At 33.4% G+C, this 22,091-nt stretch overlaps 1 protein-coding gene across 11 annotated transcripts in view; it reads left to right on the top strand.

Annotated features, from left to right (window-relative positions):
- LOC132906619 (monocarboxylate transporter 10) overlaps window positions 1-22,091 on the top strand; it is a 176,127-nt gene that overhangs the window by 3,755 nt on the left and 150,281 nt on the right. For 4 of the 11 annotated variants that reach the window (XM_060958954.1, XM_060958952.1, XM_060958955.1 and 1 more), the window contains 8 exons: window positions 5,561-6,049; window positions 9,989-10,140; window positions 10,718-10,991; window positions 11,390-11,525; window positions 11,925-12,090; window positions 12,583-12,829; window positions 13,160-13,300; window positions 15,532-18,081. In XM_060958954.1, coding sequence (XP_060814937.1) covers window positions 5,605-6,049; window positions 9,989-10,140; window positions 10,718-10,991; window positions 11,390-11,525; window positions 11,925-12,090; window positions 12,583-12,829; window positions 13,160-13,300; window positions 15,532-15,803 — 1,833 coding nt within the window. In that variant the 5' untranslated portion in view covers window positions 5,561-5,604 and the 3' untranslated portion in view covers window positions 15,804-18,081. Of the gene's footprint in view, window positions 1-19; window positions 302-5,560; window positions 6,050-9,988; window positions 10,141-10,717; window positions 10,992-11,389; window positions 11,526-11,924; window positions 12,091-12,582; window positions 12,830-13,159; window positions 13,489-15,531; window positions 18,082-20,559; window positions 21,043-22,091 lie in introns of those variants that run through there. The other 7 variants (XR_009658016.1, XM_060958957.1, XM_060958951.1 and 4 more) reach the window with 7 other exon arrangements.

The following is a 22,091-nucleotide window of genomic DNA, read 5'->3' as shown; positions in this document are numbered from 1 at the left end:
TACACGTTATATCGGCATGTGAAATTATCAAGTCCACGCGCAGTTGAGATACATGTCTTCGTTCATCGTTTTCGCGTTCGCTCGCTAGTTACTAGCGCGTTAGTCCTCTCTTCTTAACACGGAACTTTCGACCACTCGTACGGTCGACGAATAACGCTGGTTACTTCAGTTTATGCTCGGCTCTGTCGTTGGTTGGATCGTGGAGAGAGAGTGGTCGTCGACAAAGAAGACGATCGACGCGACGAGACGCGCGCTCACGCGTTATCTTCGCCGGAAGCCCACTAAGCAAACGAAAAATTTGGTAAACTCAATCGACGCTACTTTCGAATTCCCTCCGTTCTCTACCTAGTTAACTGGCCCGTGTATTTTTCTTTCCTATGCTCTTTTGTCCGTTTGTTCTCTTGTCTCTCTTGTCGTTCTTTCCGGCTACCATCTAGCCTCCACTGGCCTTTTCTATTCTCAGTCGTTCGCTCTGTGTTACTTTCCAATCGTGCTACGTTCCGATTTACGAGGAACAAAATAGAGACAGACACACGTCCGTCAATCGTGAATTCAAGCTCAATGAAGGAGGCACTTTTCGGCGATGATTCATTGCATCGCGGTTGCGTCGTGTTGTGGTCTCAGTCCATGCGATCCATCAGAATCGTAGTGTTGACAGAAATTAGAAGCGAAGAGATTAGGAAGACGACTAGAAGCAACGTGTGTGATCCTGTGCAACATTCGGTGTCGTGCGTCGTGCTTCGTTGATTCAGAATTTGAAAACTCGTCGCTCTTCTTTCTTTTTCTTTTCTCGTATTTCCTTTCTTCGTTTCCTTGTATGCACATTTTTGCTTATCGAGAATGCCACGCATGTACATGTCATATTGATAACGTTAAAATACTAGTATAGTATTAGTAAAATGCTAGTATAATAGTTTTCCACGTATAATACTACTAATAACGTTTTCTCATTCTAATAATTTTCCATCGTTTCGATGTTGTGCAAAATAATTTCTTTATGGTTATCTTAATTGATGGATGTTACGTTTTGCGTTTCAGTTTCTCGTTTTTCGAAATTCAAATAGTTGTAGAAAGATTAACGAACGGCAAGGAAGTTAGTTTATTCGTCAGTAAATTTTTATTGCTGTTATTTTGTGTTTATTGTAATTAGTTATTTAAGAGAGAATTTTCCTTTCTTGATTGAGTATCGAATTAGATAATTTACATATCTGATTGTCTTCGCGCATTAATGTGATTATTTATAATTTGGTACTTGTAACTTGTTCAGTTAGGATGCATTTTTTGGATAGTTAAATGGAGCTCATTATGGAGTTGATTAACGGAGGCTTCAAGTCGCTCAGCTTTCCTCAATTGACTGTCCTAACTACGTGGTGTAAAATGTAATTAATTTTCATTTAGTACTCGACTTTACTTAGTTTTTTTAATTTCATTGAGATAATTTCATTTATTTCGTTTATTACAATTTATAGTAATTGGTTTAGTAGATGTCAGCATAAAAGTGAATTCTAACAAATTTAGGAAAAGTTCGTAATTTTTAATTATAACTATTATTTTTTCTCCGATCTTATTCCAAATTCTATTTTAATGCTATTTTAATAAAAATTATTTGTTTTTACATTATCTTTCTATTGCGATTTCTAGACTCATTTCTTATGTATATATATACTGTATATATGTATATATATTATTCAGATCAGTAAAAATCATTGGTTTAGGTCTATTTTTGTTATAAAGATAGTATTTGTTACCAATTATGTTCTGTGTGGAATGTGTGAGGAGGTTAATCGGCGAATAATTGACATGGGAGTCGAAGTATGATATACATACCTTACATGCTTGATCCACTCAATTCGAATGCAGATTAGCGTCAAGGTCAAAAGAAGCAGATTTGATGGTTTTCAGCAAGGAGTTCATGTATGTACCATTATTGATAAAATAGTTGGATATTTTAAGAAGTAGCAGTTGTCATATGTAAATTTGTACAAATGATACGAAACATTTAATGTTATAATTTTTGCGAATAATATCCGTGGTAAAAAATAAAAGAAATTTTTAATTAAAATTTTTACAACTTCCATAAGATGACATTTTAACTTCATCCTTTTTATATACACGATGAATAGCGCAATTTAATTTATGAATTTAATTATGAAGAAAATTACTTTGATTATTTAAAGCATTCGTGGGAATATTTTTTTATGTATCTTTTAGTCATGTTAGAATTACCGAAGCAAAATATAACGAATATTTTTTAATAAGAAAAGAATTTCATTTCTTCTTAAAGCTTTATTTATCATATTAAAAATTATTCTATTATAAACATACAAACTATCGGTAAAGTAAGTTTCTTTTTGCATTTAAATAGTTTAAGAAATAAAGTTCGAGATGAACGTTGGAAGAAAGTTTCTCCTTCGATAACAAACAAGGAAAAGAATTTGATGTTTTGTTGTTTATAAAACGCTGCATGCGATGTGCTTGTACATGCGTTAAAATGTACACAGAAGTTTCTTCGCTATATAGATTTACTTTCCAAGTTCGAGTGAACGCGTAGAATAATCTTCTCGAATTTACTAATTTTGAGTAACAAAGTGCACTGGTAGCATAAACGAGGACGTGGTTCGTTCTTCAGGTCGCATTATGCCGAGTCGGAAATTCGTAATTATGATTTATACACTAAGCAAACTGAACTCGCCATCTTCTTCGAAGAACTTGGCGGAAGGTTCACCCGTTTCTTTGTATGCAATCGTTACTTTTCCCTTCCGACCAACAACTCTATTGTATTATCGTTGCTTCGAGGCTTCTCTTCAACTAGAATCGACCGTTTAATTTTAATTGGTTCGTGCTGTTTGACCCTTTCCTCTCTCTTTGTTATCGCAAGTGATTTTAATGTTATTCTTTGTCAGTGCAAATTCGATGATTAATTAACGTTCACGGAATAGTAATTATAGGATTATCTTTTATCTAGCCTTTGGATCACAGTTTCGACGAGCGTTCTTAGCCGCGAAAGAAAAAGTCTCTGGTAGAAAGTGGCTCTAATTATAGCAACAGATGACATTTCTCTTTTCGAAAGTTAACATTTTTTTAGCAAAATAAATTTTCGTCTCTCTTTAAACACGGCCATAATGGTATACGCCTTCTACGTTTAGAATTAAACAGGCACACATATACGCGCCACTTTTGATCATTATAAATTAGAATACAAATACCAAGCAACTCCCGACCGTTTAATGTTCTTAGAAAGTAGTTTAACACTTTGTTACTACGATTACATGTGTCTCGTCTTGGTATGGTGTGCATCGTTCGAAATTTGTAACGTTTTCAACATGGTGTCCCTTGTACTTGGTAGCAGTTTTTATTGTATAAGAAAGACGCACATCAAGATAAATCGTATTCACACGTATTGGAGTGATCATGTTTTATTAAACCTTGGCGTAACGCGGATTGGAAACGAAACTGCGACTTTCTACCTTCACATTGTAGATCGCCTCTTCTCGACAACTCATTTTTATATCTTTTTTATCACGTTTCTTTCTGCCTTGTTATACATTTTTTTTTTATATATTTACGCGAATAAAAGGAATATATAGATTCTATAAAGAGGAATACTTTGTTAAAAACTATAATTTATGATAATTTAACGCGTGTATCACACTATTGATAACGATAGGATTAAATCAAAATCAAACTAGTAATATTTAAATTTTGTCGATAGATGAAATTTTATATCGGTGGTAGATATATTTACGAGGCTCTTGATATCAAGTTGCACATTATTCGAGGACGGAAGAGTCCGTAGGATAAAAATCTTTTATGTATAACATAAAGATTCACGTAAAACAATTATGAAATTTTTATGGATTCTTATTTTAAATGTTTAGTTGTTACTTTGAATTCCTTCGTCAGAATATTCTTTATTATTTTTTAATGTTTCAATAAAGTAAAATATATATTTCGCGATTTAGTCCATCGCTACTTACGCCATTGGTTTTGATATATAGACTGTTATCGTCGTATTAAATACACGTATGCATACGTTCAAGCTTGATGCACATTTATCAACACGTGATAAAGCGTGCGAATTGTTTAATACTACGTGTACACCGTTTTAAGATATAATTATTTTAATTTCTTCTTTGCTTCCCATATTATTTTTTTCTTCGATTTTGATGATTTAGTTTAAGTAAATCCATCAATAATTAGCGTTATATGCAGACGAAGTTATAAACAATATAACGAATTTAGTTTGAATAATCTTTGAAAATCATCTTTACTGAAAATTAAAGTCAAGTGTATCCCTAGAAAATCTAATCACGTTAACTTTCTTTTAAGATTTCTGAATTTTCTTCAATTTAAAATATCCGTTCTATTTTGCCTAATGCATTACCACGGTACGTGTGTAATAATTCTTATCAGACGAATGCTATTATGTATTTTATCAGGCAAAGCAATATTTATGTACATATAATACACGTTATTTCCTGATCTTGCATAAACACTCTCACCAATCGGACAAAAGGTTATTATGTCTTCCAGTATTTGCTACTAAATAGACTAAATTTTGAAGTTAATTCTAATAAACGATAAAGTTGAATTCATTCTCAAATTGAAAAGATTTTTTAACTGTAGGTTTTTATATAATACGAATTGAAAGATGTTTAAACTATGTAAACAACGTTATAAGGACATCTTTTAATTATGCGAGAGTTAAATATAACATTTTGCTCATACCAACACGTATTTGTGACTTAACTTTTCGTAGCGGAGATGATAATTCAACGACACCAAGTGCACGTTTGTAATGAATTACAGAGATATCAAGGTATACAAGAATTTGTACAGAAAGTAATATTTTATAGTTGTTACTTTCGTACATAAATCGATTTATCGTTGTTCGGAAGAAAAAGATGTATTTTCTCTGTGTTTCTCATCGAGCATGTTACACTTTTGCGAATGGCATTTATCTGAATTCCTTTGTCGACGATTTTTCTGAAATTATCTACAAAAGTTCGTGCCACGAGGCATCGTAAAGAAAATTTGCAAATTGTTTAAGTATTTCTTAAGTACAACTCTGATTTACTTATTTAGATATCTGTATTTATGGTAACCTGCGAAACAAAAGTATATATATTATTTTTATAATAATAAATATTTAGATTCTAATATATATTTTCTTCGTACAGCACGAAATATGTTTAATAGTACAACTACCAATCTATAGTATAATACATAGATGATTATAATTAATTTGGCATAATAAAAATGAGTCAATAGTGAATACAATCTTGCTTCTATCTTAATAGAAGTGAAAATTCATTTTCCCAGAAATACTTCTACACTTTTAATGATTTGAATGCCATAACAAAAATTCCTCCAGATGTCCACGACCAACAGGGTTGTCCTAATCTTTCTTCTAATCTATGTCAAATTATTTTTCCACCATCTTTTTCTTATTCGACTTTACAATCGCCTTAGTAACTAAGAACGTCATGAATTAATCCCTCCGTTCGTTCATTCTTCTTCATGAAGTAGCTTTAACCTTTCGTTTTCTTTATTTCCCTAGAAATCATCGATATCCATCGGAAGAAGCGTACAAGAAGCTGAACAATGACGATCGCGGAGAATACAGAGTCGAAGAGGACGGATTCGACGAACGTTTCTAACATCAATAACGAGATCCTCGAACGAAGTTCTCTGAACGAGGATTCGCAACGACCGGAGGAGGCCTCGAATTCGAGCACCGAAGGCAACCCTCTTTTAGAAACCGACGGTAAGAACTCGTCGGTGAAAATCGACGTGTCGATCGTGAAATCGAACAGGACGGATAAGGACGAGGATGATCGAGCGTCGATGAACGCCTCGAGGAAGGATGCTGATGACCGTAACGTGATCGTTCCACCGGATGGCGGTCTGCGAGCGTGGATGGTCATGATAGGCAGTTTCATCATCAACGGTGTTCTATTCAGCGTCATAAACACGTACTCGTCGATCTACCTTGAGTTACAGAGGAGACTGTTAGAGTCTGGAGAAACAGGGGCATCTTCGAAGGCAGGTAAGTTCTCTGATTGTTCGTTATCACTAGCGAGAATATTATAGATATGGTAAGTGATAGGAGAATTTAGTCGAGTAGAGTGTAGATGATCGGGACGATGTAACTTGTGGTAGTTCTAATATATTATTTATCATTAGACCACGAAAATTTATGCAAATTCATATTTTTATGAATATCGTTAAAGAAATAGAACTTAAACAGGAATTTATTTCACTCGCTGATCATGCACTGTATTACGACGAGTATACTATCGCGTTTCTGTATCTTCAAATTTCCGATAAATACAAATCCGTAGCCTATTTATCGTTAAAGATTTAGATTACGTAGAATATTGAAATTTGTGTGGAAGGCAGCAGAGTACATAATTTGTAGGGAAGAATATACCGTGTACGTATAACATACATATGTCGACTGTGGTCGAGGAGAAGATAAGTAGGAATATGTGGGTCTACGCGGCTGCATAAATAAGGACATTCATATATTCAGTGTTTTCTGGTTCGTGTCATCCTTTACCATTTTGGTATACGCGATCGAAGGACTGACAATATTGTTCATTAGTTCGAAGAAAAAGTTAGTTTTACAGCGATCTTAGTTAGCCTCTATCGCTGTCGTATGTCGTTTATTAGTTAGAAATAAAAACATAGTTTTGCATTGATAGTTTAGTATTTATAGCGCTTTTATCTTTGTGGTTATCACTGGAAGCATGACATTGCAAGTAAGGATGTTCATAATAAATAAAAATAGATAAATTGTAAACATTTTCTATATATATATATATATTACGAATATGCATGAGAAGTCGTTTAAGCAATCATTAACGTCGACTATCTTTAAAAAATTAAGATAATAAGAAAGTTAAGATAATAAGTTTTTATCTCTTTATCTTCTTACCTTGAGTATAGCACAAGATATTTTCGATAAAATTATCTCTTTTTTATTTGTGATTGATGATTTCTAATAATAGGATATTTCTATCAATAAGTGCACTGCATATGCTTGTGCAAATACATTTTTCCTTCGTTTCGGTGCATTAGTCACAACGCAACGAACAGTGACATAAAATAACGTTTTCGAGTACTTATAATATAATATAAATAACGTGAAATCCTTCAGAGATCAATATTCCAGGTTTTGACTTCTTCAGTGAATAATTAAATGATGATTAGATGATGTTTTATTGAAAAACTAGACTATGTTCAGTTTACTAATTAAAAGATATAAATTGATTCATATTGAAAACTATTATTTTTATTAAGGAGTATCATAAAGTGTAAAGACACTGATTCAAAGGAAATTAAGTATATCGCATAGACTGTAACATTTGTAAATGTTGTTGTACCGTGAATCGTTTTCTTTTTTACTTTATATTATTCGATAAAAGGAAAAGAAGCTAAGATTAGAGTTGTGAAAAAAAAAAAAAACAGAAAATCGTGTTCTTTTATATCCACTGCGGTCAATCATTGTCCCAATCACTCGCTCAGTGCAGTCAATGAACCTCGCGTTATCTTACCATTTTTATTATTTACCAATTTTTATATTGATATCACCATTTCTAATAGTTTCATTCGCGGATCAGTGAACTGCAAGCGATTATCATAATACTATAAGTTGATAATATATTTTTCCAATAATATTTTTCAGTAACTATCTTACTCGCGTCGCGTCTGATTCAGTTATTGGGTTATAACCCTTTACGAGGGTTAATCTATTATTAGCATATTATTATCAACTTTGCGCAAGAGATCATAAAAATAGGAAAATTAATGCTAGTTGAATCATAATGAAAATTAAGCTAATATATCGCAGTACGTATGTATTACGTTATCCGGAAAGTGTCTTTCTTTTACAGACACGTCTTTTACAACGATGCATCTTTATACAAACATGAAACCTAATCTGTCGAACGTTGTTATCTTTATTTTGATAGGACAAAACGGATCATACGTAATTCGATAAAAAATTATAAAACAGATAATGTTGTGCATCCATTATTTTCTTATAAAACGAAAGAAACTTTTCGGACGACCTAATACGTACCTTTGGTATATGTGTGATTGTGTGTCGATGTATGTAAATGTTCATACATATATAGGTACGATATACGCAGTAGATTTCAATAATCTCCCTTGTAATAGGCTGCGAGCCTGAAATACAAATAAACATACTATACTATACTATACTGTACTGCAGTATTAAGTTTATCTCAATAACTGTTTATGGAATTAATAAATTTTGAATTTTTCTTATCAACTTTCACAGGTTGTTAACTTTTTATTGTTCTTTTATTTTTTTTCACAAATGGAAGGATTTGTAGCAAAAAGACAGCCATAATATTGAAATTCTGTTTATTGGAAGAAAAAGAAAGGTGTAGGTTTCACGTCCAAAAATTTAATATTTAATATAAATGCTTATCATTACAATTATTAATTGAGTATTTACAGTACGTCCGAAAATGTACTGGATTTTTCATTAATCTCTGTCGGTTTACTCAAATTACCTTGGTTATGCAACGAAAGAAACACAGCTACATCCCTCTCGTTTACTTTATGAACCTAATATGCATTTATAGCATGAATTTATAAATAATTGAAGTCATGCAACAGTCAATGAACATTCTAATAAGAATACGAACGACACACGGCGTAATCTAACCGTTAATTGGTTCGTGGCCTAAATGCGACATTTCAAAAGTAAATTCTTCGTACCGATGCTTCCTAAGATTTAATCGTTGTTAAGTGAAGCATGGAATAATTAATTCGGGTAGCGTATCAATTAAACCGATCGATCAGGCTAATCATCCGCGGAGTCAATGCACTGGACAACCTGGATCTGAATTAATCGACAATTACATGGGTATTAATAGTAACGAGGGTCAAATAATATTAATCTGGGGGTAGTTACTCTTTAAAGTAGAACTAGGTCTTTACTAAACAATACGAACTTTAAATGACATCTAAGATCGTGGATAAATGGCCGCTCTTGCTTGTTATTATTAATATTAATATTCTTGTGAATATAAATATTTTCGTTTCGATCTAATTAAGCATATGCGCTTTAACATATCCTAAATTTCGACAAACTTTATGTACTTTTTGATATTTCCTTTTTAAACGAATCATTTGTTATTGTGATCGGTTATATTATTTTTTATTTATCGTAATCTCGAGCTTTCGGCTTAGGACGGTTGCCGGATTACATCGTATTTACTTATCACTATGTTACATGCGACTCACTGGCAACTATGAATTAAATTTGGTCATTTTTGGGAAATGATCCGCCTAATCTGAGAAAAACATTTTCTTTTAGCAATTGTAATGTTTCATTATACACTTAATACGTTCTGTTGTACTTTATAGAATTTAGTGGCAAGTTACTGGAGTTTGAAGTTACTAACCGATATCAAGATCAAAGTAAACGTTTTGTTGTATATTGATAGCGGTGATAGAACTTCTGTTATCAGAATTTCCATCGCTCCAATACTCTACGAATATCGGGACATTCTGCTATCGGAATATTCTATTATACATACAACGCCTTTTTGGTAACGTTTTGTATTCTGTTTCCTTTTCATACTATTCTCTACAAACAGAATTACAATACATAGCGTAATACATATGTACGCTATTCCACGCAGAAAAAATAACTTCAAACAAGTATTAATTTAAAAGATAAGCAGTATATGAAATCTAAGCTTCTGTATTGTTTTTAAAAAATATACATATAAAAAATAAATAGAAAAATTCGTTATCCCAAAAAATTGCGTTGAAATGGAATTTCTATCGCATAGTTTGAGTAATGGAAGTTTCATCGGACGTTCAAACATTTTTACGCATATGTCGGTAGTAGATTAGACATATTGTCGCAGACAAATTGTCGAAATTGTGAAAAATTGTCAAAAATTGTCAGAAATTGTGGAAAGCGGTCGTGCCTTTGTTCCAGCTTTGGTAGGGTCGTTAACCATTGGTACCACGTTCTTTTTATCGCCAATTTCTGGCATTCTCACCGATAAAATTGGGATTCAGATGACCACATTTTTGGGCGGTGCTATTGCGTCCAGCGGTATGCTTCTATCCTCAATATTTTCTAGCAAGGTAAATTATTTCTTTCTTTTTTTCATTTATTTCCGTGTAATCATTTAACGAAATAACTTGCCTACATCGATCGCATTAATTTCATTTTTACTTCGAGAATCAGTATCAGTATAGAATGCACAGCGTAAAATTTCAGTTTGACAGGTGTTTACAATTGATTCCTACATTTTGCTCTTCTCCTTTGTTGTCATTATTATTCAATCCTAAATTATCTATTAGTCGATTATAAATTACATTCACGTTCATCATTTTCGTTCTATTTATAAAATTATCACGCGTATCATTTGAATGATTTATACCAAACTTTATGTTTAAAACAGCTAATCGATTTTTCTTGCACCATATCGATGAATGATCGAAATTTGTATTCCATCAACGCATATACAATTCATCTAAATGCGTCATTTAGACGAAACGAGTCATTAACTATATTTAATTGAAAAAGCTAATCACGATAAGAATAAAAAGAGAACATCGTAAAACAATTTGCACGAAGATACGTTATCCACCATGTTACATCCTGTTCTTCTCGTTGTCATAATCGACTCGAGTTATTTTTAGAATCGCTGTGCTTCAGGTGACATTACTATATTTGACTTATGGAGTGATGTACGGACTTGGTGCTAGTCTTGCCTATACACCGAGTCTAGCGATCTTGGGCCATTATTTTAAGAGGTACTTGGGTGTGGTCAATGGTATCGTCACGGCTGGAAGCTCTGTATTTACCACCCTTATGCCATACTTAATCGAAGTCATACTTCTCCTTTTCGGTTTGGAAGGGACGTTAAGATTTTTAGCTATGCTCACTGCGATTGTCATGGCTTGCGCTATTCTCTTCAAACCGATTCCACGTAAGTCTTAATTCCTGCTATTCTTTATATTTTCGTCTTCGAATTTCATACTTGTATTACACTTGCGTTATACTTTTAACGTCTTTGGAATGGAAATTTTCTTATCGATTCTGTCCTTCTTAGTTACGATGTCCTATCTAGAATTTTTTCATTCTTTGAGATACGTTGAAATGTTTGAAGTTCTTCTACATGTTCTTTCAAGCAATCTCTCAAGCAACGTTTTATCATAGAGGCTATTACGAAATAGCGAGTAGATATACTAAACTGAAAGAGAACAACGATGGTTCAAGGAGAATGATAACAAAATTTCAGTTTCCCTCGTGATTTCAAAAATGGCGTAGCTAAATTAATCGAAAATTGAAGATCATCGTAACTCTTTTTTATCACGATTCTTCCAGTTACCTCGGTGCCGCGGGATCAACTAAAATCCAAATCGGGCTTCAAAAACTGTCTGAAGCAAGTTGTGAACGTCTCGATTTGGAAGAGAAAACGATACGTGGTATGGGCTAGTTCGATCCCTCTCGCTTTGTTCGGGTTAGTATATTAGATCAACGAGGAATTATTTGAATATGTACTAACACTTTCGCCGTAACGCAAGCAACGATCCTTGATCGGCTTAGCTCGCGTGTCTTTTGTCGGCGGCTTCGTTCTTTTCCTCGTTGTTAAACCATTAGCTTTGATTATTGATACGCGACCACTCGTTAACATTGAGACGATCGAGGTTGTCAGTTAAATTGCAGTCGGCGCGGAAAACCGACGACAAGTTGGTTAACGAACGCGTTTGCGAAAGGAAACTTGTTTCCTAACGGCAGTCAAGTTACATGCGGCTTGTAATTCAAGCCATCGTCGAAAGAAACGACCACGGCGAAAGCGTATAAAGTGACGAGTATTAAGTGACACGAGTGGTCTGATCAATGAGAACGTTCTTTTCAGATATTTCGTCCCGTATGTTCACATCGGGAAATTTGTCGAGACGGTGTTTAAGGGCTCGGATAAAAAGCTGCCGATTATGTGTATCGGTATTACTTCCGGTATAGGTCGACTTGTCTTCGGATATATCGCTGACTTGCCGAAGGTGAACAGAATATTGTTGCAGCAGGTAAATAAATAAACTCCTTTTCAATTTTGAACAAATCGTTTCTGGAGAACAATTTTTATAAATGAAAAGAATATATATATACATAAATGAATTATTACATATACGTATAACATATCGCACATATATTTAAACGTAAAAGTGTGTGGAATTGAAACAAAAGAACATGAAAACCGTCAAAGAGAGATTTAAAGGGCTGAAAATGGGAAATTATTTAGTATCTGTCTAAATGAGTTTTCATTCTAAAAAATCTAAATAATGTCTTTGTAAGGTTCCAAATATTTTTCCCGTTTCCTGAAAAAATTTGTTCAAATATTTGTACAAATATATATACACCTAATATTTTCCAAAATATTAAACTATCGAGTACCTTTTCGCGCGAAGAAGTTTTACTTGAAGTACCTTTTAAAGAGAATATTTTATCGATTCGGGAATTAAAAAGCTTCATTCGTTTTATTTACTTTAAAGTTTTTCATTTGTTTCGAATGATTTTAGATATCGTTCCTTAGTATCGGTGTTCTTACAATGCTTCTCCCCGTTACGAATTCCTATATGGTTTTACTAATTATCTCTTTGGCCATGGGATTATTCGATGGCTGCTTCATATCTCTTTTGGGTCCTATTGCATTTGATATATGCGGTCGAGAAGAAGCGACACAAGCCATTGGATTCCTATTAGGCATGTGTTCTATACCTTTGACTGTGGGACCGCCCATTGCTGGTCTTCTGTATGATCATACCGGTAATTAATTACGTCACATAATTAATTAAGATTTCGTACTATCTGTTACTTTATCGGAATTTCGAATTAGCGATTTAGAGTTCGTTTTGTTAGCAAAATTCCAAATTAATATTTCAATCAGAAATCAATTTGATGTTTATCTTTGAGATTTTTGTATAGAAAGTAATTTAAGTCGACTTTAAAAATATAACAAAGGCTTGACAATAGAATAAATATTTCACAAAATAATTGTCGACATGTTAAATTTTCTAATATAAATGTTTAAAAAATTCTTTTACTTACTTACTGAAAAATATATCTAATTTGCTTTTTATTTTTTGATTTACGCAGGTAGCTATGACATACCTTTCTTCTTAGCGGGTATTCCACCAATAGTAGGGGCACTCACGATGTTCCTGATAAAATTCGTGAAAGACGAAGAGCAGACCATCATTAACGGAAACACAGGGGATAAAACCACTTGTCAAAATGGTCGGTAAACAGGTATTTGTGCATTATTCACATCTAACTAACAGAGTTTGTTTCTCCATGTGGTATCGAAACACGTGCGTGTCGGTTTGTAACTGTTTTCATCAAGACGATTGAAACTTTCCACGGAAAGCTTTTCGGATAATATAAAATACGAATCACGTCTGCTGTCGAGGGGGACAAAGCACTTGGTAAAATAAATTCAATATTTCGAGAAATTATGTCTGCACATTTTGCTCAGACTTCGTTGCTCTCTATTTACTTCATGCCATTTTCTTTACTTTAATCTCTATTTACTGATACTGCATCCTTTGCGAAAATTCATTGCACGCTTGCATAACATAATACCTAAATCATAAAATCGCACTGATCCTTTTTGCATGTCACATTTCTGCATCAATGGATTTAATAAAATTTGGAGCGTCACAGTAATCAATGGACGATGCTTGAAATTGTTGCTAAAATTTAAGAGTTTCCGACAAATCCTACAAAGAAAAAGAGAAGCTATTATCGAACTATTCTTTTTTGACGGAATCTCCTTTGCGAAACGCATATGAAAAGCAAATAATATTCTTCGACATTTTTCTGCATTTCTAATCTCTTTTTCGCGGATGGAATCTTTTGGTATTTTAACATCGATAATGAATGCATTTTATGCAACACATGTTCTTGCTTTTTGTTTATTTATCTACGTATATGTAACGAGGGCTAATGCGGTAATTCGAATTAATCATGGTAATGCAGCCTTGCAACAATTAATTACTTATTGCACCCTGCGTTGACAGTTTAATTACGTGTCGGCTCGTTGCGATATGACAACAACTCTGTCATCCATTATGCGCTATTCATAGTCAGTGTTTACTTTCTCATAGAGGTAATCCCTCTACTTTTCCGCGAATATCTTATCTCCACGTATTAAAAGCGAAATTGGAGTCAATTACACTTCTTGGGAAGTGTAGTTAATTTTATCGTAAGAAAACCACACTTCTATGTGTAAGAAACTTTTGTTCGGGTATTAAGCTGAGAATAAAAGTTCCATTTTAAATTTAATTTTCATTTATGTGATAAGTACGCTATATTATATATATATTATTATCGTATAATGGTTGAAAAATGACAATTACATAAATTGTATATTACGAGAACATCCTCCGTTTGAGAAACACTGACACAGATGAGTAGAACGTCTGCAGTAGTAATAACCAGTTTGGGTCAGACACTGGTTCCACTGACCCGGACGTTGTGCTTTCTATATGGAACGTGTTAATAAAAAGCAGTGTTATTCTCTTTTTTTTACAATCGATACTATACATCAAAACCATGAAAAAGGTTTCACATTTGCTTCTATTTGCGGATTTAAGTTTTTACATCATAGTTCTTGCTTCCCTCAGTTCGATCACTTTTACTTCATATTTATTTATCGCTATTTGCTAACAAATTTCCGGCGTCTATAGAATTTATTGTTATATTTTTTTCGCTGTATCTCATACAGTTAACAAATAAGTATTATCCTTAAATGATGATTTAAACATCGGAAATGGAACCTTTTACTTTTGGTTTTATTTTCTATATCCTAGCTCTTCAATCTCACCAAATTTTCTCTATTCTCATTTTACCTTCTATATTTTGTACATTTCATAAATTCAAAAAGGAAGAACAATTGGCAATGAAAAAACAAAACTTTTTTACGCGCCAATCCATTTTCATTGTTCCGACGAATAGAATCGATTCTTCAAACAAGCATTTCTCCGCTTACTTCTGTTTTTCGTTATTACTCTATAAAAATATGGCAGGATACGTGGTACGAGTACATAGTATTCATTCTACGATTAAAAATAAGTAAAAAATACGAAATACAATTTTTTCGTTTAAAAGCTGCCGCTTTGCGGAGTACATCGATTCGAGAAGTATCATTTGCTTGAAAATGAGGTTCCAAATGAAAAAAAACCGAGCTTCCTTCCATTATTTGTACCACGTGTTCTGCCATGCCTTCTACGAATGTCCCTTAAGTCTTCGTTAAAAAATCATTCGCATTTTTTAATTAGCATCAAAGTGAACGTACCTACCTCCATTATCAATTAACATCTTGCACATCCGCAACTCCTCACTTCGCCATACTTCAATTAGCATTCTTTCTTTTGTAAATATTTCCGCAAACTTGCTCCGAATTGTCGATCACGTTCAACCGTTAGTTTCATTTATGTTTGCAACAATTTCTCACTTACGATCCACAGGCAGCTCGGGCATCCACTTTCTATCCCCGTATCTCGTGACAACTCTCAAACACGAGCAGTCAAACTGGAAGATGACGCGTTCAGGCGTCCACAGCCATCGTTCGTCGGAGTGTTACGGATTTCACGAGGACACAGTGTGCCAGGATCACGAGATCGGGTATCTCGGTCGTTACGAACGCTCAGAGAGCATGCCATTGCTCCACCGTGAGAATCGACCAGCTTCCGGTCGCCTCCAAAGGATGCTGCAATCGTCGATTCTTATAACGTGTTAGCTTGCGGATAAACGTCGCTGTTTCAAGATTCTTCGCGTTGATTTCATCGTGATATTCTCGCATTACGATTCTTTTATCATTATCGTTTTCCTTCGATAAATTGTCCTTTAATAGTTCTTTTAATAATTATTCGACGGTTAACGATTCGTAGTTATGAAAAAATAAATTGCGAGATTTCATGTGCATAATTTGCTTCAAATAATCTTAAATTTTCTAAGATACAGCTAAACCTGATGTTACGTTTATTCTTGATCAAGATTATTTGAAATATAAAATTTGCACTTTATAACACAGACAATAAAGAAAATAAAGAGTTGAGCGTATTCGCGAAACAGCGACGATCGATAGATCCGAAAATCATTGTGAATAATAATCTTCGACGCTTTGTTCGCGTATAAATGTCATATCATCGATGTTTCTCGGTGGATACGAGCAACGAATGTTTCTAGTTTTTGTAGCGATTGAAGAATCGTAGGAGTTAGAATTTTTAGCATATTCAGGTCGAATAGTACAGGAAATTCAACTAGAGACGAGGTTTATTTTTTTTAACTCGTTCTCTGTGGAGTTTGTAATCTCTGCTCAACAAGCAATACCGATCAAGTCAATATTTTTCGGACGACAGAGTAAAAAGAAATAAGAATCGCGTTTTTGAATCGAATCGAACGAAATAAGATAGTTACTTCGGTATTTTTAGATCAACGTACTTTACCACGTATTCCAAAACAGATCGCGTTTGCTGCGTCGATATATTAGATTCTGTTTCTTTTTTTATTTCTATGTTACATAGCTTATGCAAATAGACCTACACAAAAGACACAGAGATAGAAGTTTAAGCTGGTCTATCGATAGAAATGTTTTTAGGATCGATTAATGTAGAAAGAATCAAAACGTTCAACGTTTACTTTTACCTGCCAATTACGATATGCTGACATTTCAAGTTAATGATCATTATCTTATTCTACACTAGGAATTTGGCAATTTTTTTATTTTAAAATTTGACTTTATTAGCGATCGATAAAACCACGATGTGTCATGATGTTTTTTCGCATGATACTATTTTTGCTTCGTCCGCAGTTTTTAATATTTTCCTCTTTCGTCGCAAGACGAATAGATTTCCTTGAAAAGAAATTTTGTTTTATTTGTCGTTAATAAGCGTCGTGACAGATGTTGTTATGAAAAGTATAGAAATATCATTGTTACACGAAAAGACGACAGTTTTAATAGTCTTAGATTTAAATAATCTAAGTAAAGGTGTTTTTAAATGTTACCACGATTACGATTTTATATCAATTGAAAATTTAGCCATTTCTTTGTACCCTATCCGAGAAAAGATTTTAATACTGTGCGTAGCAAATTTTTCATTATGAAACATGTTAATGACTTAGGCAATTAACGAATCGGTCAATGTTAGAGAATCTTACATGTTTTGTAATCTAATAGTTATTCTTGGCGTATACTTGAAAAATAGGCTCATTCTCTCTCTGTTCAACAATTACAACTAAATGTAATCTGTAAGGTTCCATTTAGTTTGTAGATTTCCTCTTGATACGTAATAGTTTGCCGGCCATAACATAATTAACGATAGAGAATACTCTATTTTCCTAGTGTTGACAGAGCAAGAATGTTATTTTTCTGAAAATGTTGTACATAAAATAGTTAGAATATTGTGAAATCGCGCAAGAATAAATGACAGAAATAAAGAAATAAGAATGTTATAAAGATACTAGTTTGGAATAACCGAACCTCTGTGAAATATTATTTAATTTGTTAAGCGGATTATTGCTTCATTTCCAACAATTGATTTACTTAATTCTAATTATTTTTAACGATAGGAAAATTCCATAATCGTTAATATAATTTATTTTTAATAAACTCAGCTTGATAGGTAAAAAAGTGAGAAATGTCTAAATAAAGAAATTATTAAGAGATTAATATTTAAAGAAATGGACAATCTGAAGCGTTAACTCGTCTTTTACGATTAACGAGTTAATTTGCTATATCGTATACGTTCATCTATAATTCTTTTTCTTTTCTTGCCATCAAGAGATTTCGTTTTCACGAAGAATGTTGTTTCTTCAAATATACAGCAAAATGTTATAGCGTGTAGGAAGAGAATAGTGTACAGTACGTCGATTCTGCTACATTTTATATATACTCCTTGCTAGGAGGATATACGATGTGCTATTTCCGTCTTTTCAGAAAACTGTCAGATCATTGTATTCTTTCGCGTAAGAATAAATGTAACTGCCGCATGCCGGTCTGTTTTCCTGGAAATGTATTAGGTGGTTACTCCTTCAGGATGCATTCTCGATTTTTAGGTGTGACATGGTTCTATGTCAAACTGATAAAGATTTAACGAAAAACGAGTGAAAGATATATCAAAGACTTTATTCATTCTTATTACTTAATTTTTGTAAATCGATTCTAAATTATTTAATTTTTTTAAATGCTTTTATACGATCTTTCTGGTTTTGCGCTCTGTCGTACTTTTTAAAAGAATTCCAAAGAAAATTCATTTATGAAACATTTTGTAGAAGATTTCCAATAAAAGATATTGATATATTTTTTAATAAGTGATATTTAATTTATTAATTAAGGACGATGAATTGAAACGTTCCACGAATTATCGATTAGGCATTTTATTCTTACAGACTAGCTCTTAAAATGAACGTCAAAGTAAAATCTTCGTTAACAATTTTTAATTTCGTGTTGACTTTTTTAATCCTTTTAACTTTGAGTTAAATTACTTATATTTCGATTAAATCATCAACGATAGTTTCGAATAACAATAGTATACTATTCCAGTGGTATCTAGTACTCCAATAATATATTTGTTCTAATTTGAAAAAAATCTGTCTAAAATTATTGAAAAAGATTTCCGTTGCGATAAAACAAATTTTATTTCTGCCAGATAAAGAGTATCACATTTTCCCAAGTTTTATTTCTCTTCAATATTTGTTGTTCTTTCCAATTCCTCTTTCAGCTTCGTACAGTTTTATCAGCTTTTTACAATCTTATTTAGTCTCCTGCTGTCTTCTTTCCTTCAGCCGTTTCAAATCCTCCGTAGTATTTTTTGCTTATATTTAAGTTCCCTCAGTTTCTTTTAATATTCCGCAATTTTCTATATACGTTTCTTAATTTTCTTTAATCCTTTTTACCTTTTACAGATACTCTTTCGTGTCTTTTGGCCTATTTTTACCTTGATTCCCTTACTTCCCTTCATTTTTTCATCTTTTCTTAATCTTTCCCAGATTTCACGGCCTCTCATTTCCATTCACTTTCTGTTACGTCGCGCGAGAGGATCCGTGCGACGTCCCTTTCGGTCTGGCCGCCAAGGCCTACTCCTCGTTACACTGACTTGCAAGAAACCCAAGGAACCACCATAAACCGAAGCTTTCCAGCTTAACTTCTATTCGCACAAGTATTTTTGGGTTTATGGATGGTCCTTTGAACGGTCCTTGGGTTTATTGCACACTCTTGCTAATTACGAATCCGCGTCCTTAGTTCAGAAAGGGTACACCCACATCGAGCTTTCCTCCTAAATAGTACGAGATGGGTCAGGCACTTCTCTTCAACAACTCGGAGAGTCAAGTCACGGCTCTTACACTCCTCGGACAGTCAAATATACTTGCTCTAACATACCTCGGACTGTTCTTTCGCTCATCGGGCAGTCACGTCTACTAATCTAACACGGTATCGGCATTTAACGCGCTAACGCTATCAACCCTCGGGTTAAACATTGTACTGTCCGACGACCTCCAAGATTTTCTGTATACGTTCCACGTGTTGCAATCGGGTATAAATATATTTATATTAGATAACTGTAGACTACAGTTATTCAATCACAACCACCCCTATTATCCTAACAGAAATAAGGGGATCGCCCTGCTCGCGGTGTCGATTCGTATAATCGTAACGGGAATTTACGATTCCCGTTGACGCGCCTCAACGCGATCGCGTCTCCCCGCGACTGGACGAAAATACACTTTCTTTTTATTCTTCCTGGCTTTTCTCTCGATCTTTCCGATCCTTTCAAAGCTTCCTTCGTTATTTTTGTTTATTATTGCTTATTATGCATACTCGAGAATTTTTCCAATAGAGAAAACAATTTTCGTTGCTTCCAATTTCAAAATAATCGATAAATATTGTCCATGTTATTAGGCAAAAAAAAAAACAAAAAATAATAATACGATATCAAAGATACCGAAGGTAAAAACACTTTAATTATATATTAATCAGATATAATCAATTAACTTTACCTACTCTTTATACTGTTGGATGGCACAAAATAAAACAAAAACATTTTCCCAATGAAAATTTCCGGGGGATTTAGTATAGAAATTAAAATCTGTACCGCGATGCCATTTAATTTGCATTCAAAGCTTCCTACGTTCTGTTTAAACGACACGACGTCGATCCTCTCTGTTTTCAACGCATCGTTGCCGTTTTTATTTGGCGTTGCTGTTATCGACGATGCAACGTGAAACGAATCGTTATTCGTGCCATGGATTCGAGTCGTCTAAATTCCCAATTTAATTGCCTAAATTTACAGGGAGCGTGACGCATCAGGCGAAGTGAAAGTTTACTGCAACTACAGTTTAATCGCTGTTGATCCTTTTATCTCGCGTTCATACCTTTCAATTTCCTTTTGTATAGAACAAGTGCGAAAGGGACAGGCTTTTCTACATAGGATATCGACATACAGTTTATTCTCCTTTCTTCCTAGCTAATTTCTATTTGTATCGATCTTTTTCAGACACGCCATCAGCCACATACATTAAATTCGAAATTACACGCGCGACTATTTCTTCGGATAAACCACAATTCAGAACACTGGCGCTTTCGAGGTATATTTGGAACAACGATAAATCAGCACGCTCTAAATCCGCTCGTATTGTACACTAGATACAATTTCGACCTGAATCAGAAAGTGATGCACATTGTGGTGACATATTAATGGTTTTATTTAAATCGACGATTATCGAGAGCTTATCATTTTTTTTCCTTTAGTTATATGGACATCGGAGAATTTGGAGAATTAAGAATATTCAATTCCACGGTCTTCTTTGAATTCATTGTGATTTCAACGTATCATACATGTTATACATTATGTGTCTATTGTTTATGGTTGATGACTACAAAACTCAGGAAAAGAGAATTTTAAGTTGGTGCATATAAAAAAAGATAAGAAAGATGGTATGAAAAAAGAAACGGTCGAGTTTCCAAAAATTCACTTAACCTTCCATAGCCAGAACTTTGTCAATTTATAAAAAAAAGGTATTGTAATTTTACAATTTTGTAACTTAATCTGAAATTTAGGAATTAATACCTAATCGTTAAAGATACGACGAACGAATAAAACAACATTTTTAGATGTAAATATATTGGCAACTCGTGATTTATTTATTATTTTACTACTATTATTGTTTTTGTATCATTAGATAATTACGATAATAGGATGAAAGAAACAAATCCAATATTTTAATAATATTAATAGACGAAAGACGCATCTTGTGTTCCTTCTCTGAGCTAAAAATTAAAGTTCAAAACTAAAGTAATATCACGAAATGTATCAGCAAAGGAAATAGATTATATCGTCGTTACGCTATTCACATTCATCGTTAAAGGGCTTTTCACGATTCTATTCCTCGAATCCTCATTTTGTCATCGATTTCAATACGTAGATCTCGTATACTAATGCCAAGTATGTCGTGTTTGAGGTAAAATCTGTATTATAGATAGCCTTAATCATGCATCTACTAAGTAGGGATCAAAGATTCTCATAATTTATTCATATTAAATCTCTGTCGTTCCTCTCTTCACTATTTATTCCCTTTGATATTCTACAATTCTTTTTATTCTTTTTTACGTCACTCCGTTTTCTTTTCTATCTTCGCCAAAAAAAGCATAAAAACGTGAAGCATAATAGCTTAATTTGAATAATACACGTTAGTGATAGTTCCATTAGAACCAAAATTTGTTGACTATGAATGTAGTAGCTTCAGGAAAGAGATATTCATTTTTGTAACTTTCCTTTGTCCTTGTTTTACCTTACATTTCGTTTTTCTAATTAGAGATTATCCAAGGATTTTTAATACGTGCTTAGTTTTATAATCATTCAAGGATATGTATATAGAATTGATTAGCGAAAGTAGAAGTATATTCTGATTAATTCTCTCTAGTAGACGTTTGCGTCAGACCGAACAACTCGCATAGTAAATAAGTAGAAATTAATCTTGTTTCATTGCGATAGACATTATAGGTGTCGGAAGAATTATGAAAATCAAA

Source organism: Bombus pascuorum, chromosome 5 (assembly GCF_905332965.1).
Source record: "Bombus pascuorum chromosome 5, iyBomPasc1.1, whole genome shotgun sequence".
In the NCBI taxonomy this organism is placed as follows: domain Eukaryota; kingdom Metazoa; phylum Arthropoda; class Insecta; order Hymenoptera; family Apidae; genus Bombus; species Bombus pascuorum.
Note: the sequence above shows the minus strand (reverse complement) of the source record. Positions and strands in the feature narration are given on the sequence as shown.